At 61.7% G+C, this 3,993-nt stretch overlaps 1 protein-coding gene across 1 annotated transcript in view; it reads right to left on the reverse strand.

Annotated features, from left to right (window-relative positions):
- HMGA1 (high mobility group AT-hook 1) overlaps positions 1 to 3,432 on the reverse strand; it is an 8,602-nt gene extending 5,170 nt beyond the window's left edge. The window contains exons 1-3 of the mRNA XM_026864384.1: positions 3,412 to 3,432; positions 1,014 to 1,119; positions 58 to 193 (exon numbers count right to left, since the gene is read on the reverse strand). Of these exons, the coding sequence (XP_026720185.1) occupies positions 58 to 193; positions 1,014 to 1,119; positions 3,412 to 3,416 (247 nt within the window). The 5' untranslated portion in view covers positions 3,417 to 3,432. The remainder of the gene's footprint in view (positions 1 to 57; positions 194 to 1,013; positions 1,120 to 3,411) is intronic.
- Between the last annotated feature and the right edge of the window lie 561 nt (positions 3,433 to 3,993).

Raw genomic sequence — 3,993 nt, forward strand, 5'->3', positions numbered from 1 at the left:
CTCTCAGGGGTAGATCTGCCCTGAATTGTCTATAATTGAGCTCAAAATGGACCTGACATCCCGGCGCAAGGCTGCTTGGCTGGCACAGCCCCTGTCCCCAGACACTTACCCTGCCTTTTGGGGTGGCCTTGTTTTTACTGCCCTTCGGCCGCCCGCGGGGTCTCTTGGGGGTCGGGGCCTCGCTGGGCTCCTGCTGGAGGGAAAACAGACGGGGGGGGGGGCGTCACTGCAGATTGGGGGTCCCCGGGGAGGGATGTACACCCAGAGCAGCAGAGCACCCCGGGATGCTCCAGGCTGGAAGCCCCATTCTCCCCAGCAGACCCCGCCAGGGCAGGGATGCTCTTGCATACGGTACTGGGAGCACTGGTTGGACTGGGATCGGTGCTCAGGAGCCAGGCACAGGCTCCTGCACGTCCTTCAGCCGGGCACGTACATGACCCGTCCTGCCCTGGCGTTAATCGCTCAGCTTAGCCGGTTGGTCCCCACTGGTTTTGCAGCCCCGGGCCCCAGCTCGCTACTGGTGCCACTGACTGGCAAAGTGTTAGAGAACCAATAAATCGCCTTTTTTTGCAGGAAAATGATGTGCACAAACCCCACCTGCCCCGGGGAAGGGGCTGGAGGGGGGGTTGGCACTATAAAGGCTCCAGCATCATCTTATCCTTCTGAGCAGCTTTTGCTAATGGGGCTTTAAATAACCCGTCTGCAAAGGCAGGTTCAGCTGCAGCCTGGGGAGGAGCGAGGGGAGGCCAGAGCCCTTCCCTGGGCCAGGAGGGGCTCTGGGGTGGTGCAGGGATCCCCCCTCCAGGAGGGTTTTGATGCTGGTGAACATCCAGGAGATGCTGCCCAAAGGGAGGTAACAGGGGCTGCACTGTGGGCATCCCCATCAGCGTCCTGTCTGTGCCCGGGGGATGCTGCCGGCGTTTCTCACTGCCCCACACCCTGGGGGTGCCCAGCCCCTGAGGGCAGAGCAGTGGGGTGCCCCCCTCCCCTTCTTCCCAGGGGACCCCACGTACCTGGGGCTTCTTCCTGGGCCGTCCCCGGCCCCTCTTCTCCGCCACGTCCTTCTCCCCCTTGGAGGCCAGGGGTTGGCTGGATTTGGCGCCGGATTCACTCATCGTCCTTCCAGCAGCAGTGAGGAGGAGCAGGGGGGAGAGGAAGGTCAGTCAGCAATGGCCATGCTGGCTGGTGCTGCTCCCCCCAGCCCTCGCCCCGGGGCAGGTGGGCACTGGTGGCCACAGAAGTGACTCGTGGGGCTGCAGGGGACGGGGGGAGCCACCAGAGCCTCCTGTGGGGTCAGCCCAGCTGTGGCCATGCCCCTGCCACCCGCTCCCCCGGGTAAGGATGCTTGACACAACCACCCCAGGTGCCACCTGGCCCCTCTGTGGGGGTGTCTGGTGGGGTATCAGCATGGACAGGAGGTGTCAAGGACTGGGGTCCATTAAAAATGCCTCTTAGAATTAAAATTCAGCTGAAACGAGCAGCTTCTGCCCCATTACAGCCCTCCACAGAGGCTTGCCCACATCCCGCTCCTCTCCCTGCGTGGAACAGGGGCCAGTCTGTGCCCAGGGCACTACCAGGGCCCACAGGGGAGAAACCAAAAGCATCACTGAGAGCTATGCCTAGGAGAGAACCCCCCACCTATATTTTTTAACCCCCAAGCCCATTGCAAAGCACATTGGGCAGACGTGACTCTCCTCCCGCTGCTGCAAAGCCAGTATCTGCAAAACTGCCCCGGCTGCACCTGTATCCCTCCTGCAAACAGCCCTTTGGCCCGTGACAACGCCCTGGTGCAACAAGCCTGGGCCAACACCGACAGTCTGGGATGGAGCAATGTGTCTGAAGCTGCAGGGCTGGACCCTGGCAGCAGGACCCTGGGGTTACTCCCCGATTTCGTGGCCCTAATGACCAGCCCCATGTAGCTGGGCAAGGCTCTGGGTGCTCCGACCTCCCCAACTCACCCATCCCTGCTCCCCACCTTCCCTCAGGGTGGGTTTGCAGCTGGATACCTCCTGGGGATGCAACCTGCATCCTCCCATCACCGTCTGGGGAGCAAAATGAACCACCTGCCAGGCGGGATCTGGCCCCAAACCCACGGCACGGACACCTCATTGAATTAGGCAGTGCCCTGGTGCTAAAGCAGCTCCCGGGATCCCCAGCAGGCATTCGGGGAGCAGCAGCTTGGCCGGCCCTTCCTGCAGAGCCCATCCCCTTCTCCCAAAAGGAGAAGAGCGGCTCCAGATTTAATCTGGAGTCCTTGAAATCTCAGACACTCTGTCAGCACAGACAAGTTGGAACAGGACAAGTGGTGGCAGGACACTGGGAGCCTCTGGGCATCCCCACGGGGGTCCCAGGGCCCCGGGAGAGTGGTGCAGGCTCCCGCAGCCCTGCTCCCCGCACCCCACCTTGACACCCAGCACCCCTGACCCTGCTCCTGCCACCCTGGATGAGTTTAGGCACAGGCTGGGTTGTCCACTCCCCTGCGCATGTCCCAAAGGGCTGGATGGTTTTCCCTGCTCATGAGCAAATCCCGCAGAGGAAAAGGCTCCATCAGCAGCTCTCCACCTTGATGATGCTTCCCCAGGGGTGGAGTGAAAACCTGCTTTTCCAGAGCCTTGGGGCCGGTTCCACACCCAGCTCCCAGCCCAGGAGCCAGGAGGATGGGCTCTGGGAAAGGAGCAGGATGGCTACCACAGCCCCGGCGCTTCCTGGTGACCCCCAGGTGACCACATGGGGGAGGGGGGGCACCTGCTCAGAGCAACGATGTGATGTTTCCCAGCAAAAAGTAGGCCCAGGAGAGCAGCGTCCTGGTCTCGCTGCTCCTAAGTGGGGAGCTTGGAGCTACCTGGGAGACTTGGCTGGAAAACCACAGCGGTGCTCTGGAATGGATGATGCAGGCCCCCCAAGGCCCCCTCTCCCTCCGGGGACGGTCCCTGCACCCCTGCCCTGGGTCCGACCCACGTCTCCTGAGCACGGCATCCCCCCAGCCTGGCTTCTCCTGCAGGTACAAGGTTGTGTGCCCGGTTCTGCGTGTGAAGACAGAGGCACTCTCCCTACCTCTGCCTGCAGGGTTAATAACACTTAGTTTTGAGCAACTGGTTTCAATTTTGGATGGTGTTAGAGCCGCCGGCACAGCGCTACCGGGGAGAGTAGGGCTGGGGGGGGCAGCCGGGGTGCTGAGCCCCCTCCCATGGGTGCTGAGCCCTGCCCGGGCGATGGTGTGGGTGAGAGGAGCCCTGTGTCCTGTGCTCAGACCTTCGAGGCTTTTTAAAAAACATGCGTCAGCTCCCGCTCCCCTCTGGAAGTGACTCACGAGTGCAAAACAACAACAAAAACCACTCGGATTCTTTTTTTTTTTTTTTCTGGGAGACAGAAACCATGCTGTTGTGTAAATACCCCGAAAATATTACTCACAGCATCCCATAGCCCTTCAAGGAGTCTCTTAGAAAAAAAAAAAAAAAAGTATGGTTTAGATTTAGGAAAGAAAAACGCCGGCCGGCTAACCGGGGGCTGGGAGGGTTTTGTCTCTTTTTAAATCAATCTTTGCCAGAGGAAACGCAGCCTCCGAGCCCTGCCGTACCCTCTCCTGGAGCTGGAAACAGATGGGCCCAGTATGGCCCCCACCCTGCCGTGCTTTCCTCCGCCCCGCCGGGGACAGGCACGGGCCCCACGCAGCGGCTCCAGCCAGGGATGCTGAGGGGACCCTCCCCGGGTACGGCCCCCCCCGAGCCAGAGCCTAATGCCGCAAAGTTGTCGGTGCTGGGCAAAGCACGTGCACGTCCCCTCTGTCCCCCCACCGCCTCTCCCAGGGGCCCCAGAGCCAAAACCACCCCGGGGGACCAAGGGCTCCATGTCCTGCTCTGGCAGAGGGAGCTGAGGATGAGGAGGATGCCCGGGTGGGAGCTGGGGATGCTCCTCTCTCCCACCCCAGCACCTTCCCAGCCAGCACCCCTCTTCCAGAGAGCGGCCCCGGCTCGGCGCGATGCTCCCCGGCTC

The sequence above is a fragment of the Athene cunicularia genome, assembly GCF_003259725.1.
Source record: "Athene cunicularia isolate RWA chromosome 26 unlocalized genomic scaffold, athCun1 chr26_part2, whole genome shotgun sequence".
NCBI classification, from domain to species: Eukaryota; Metazoa; Chordata; class Aves; order Strigiformes; family Strigidae; genus Athene; species Athene cunicularia.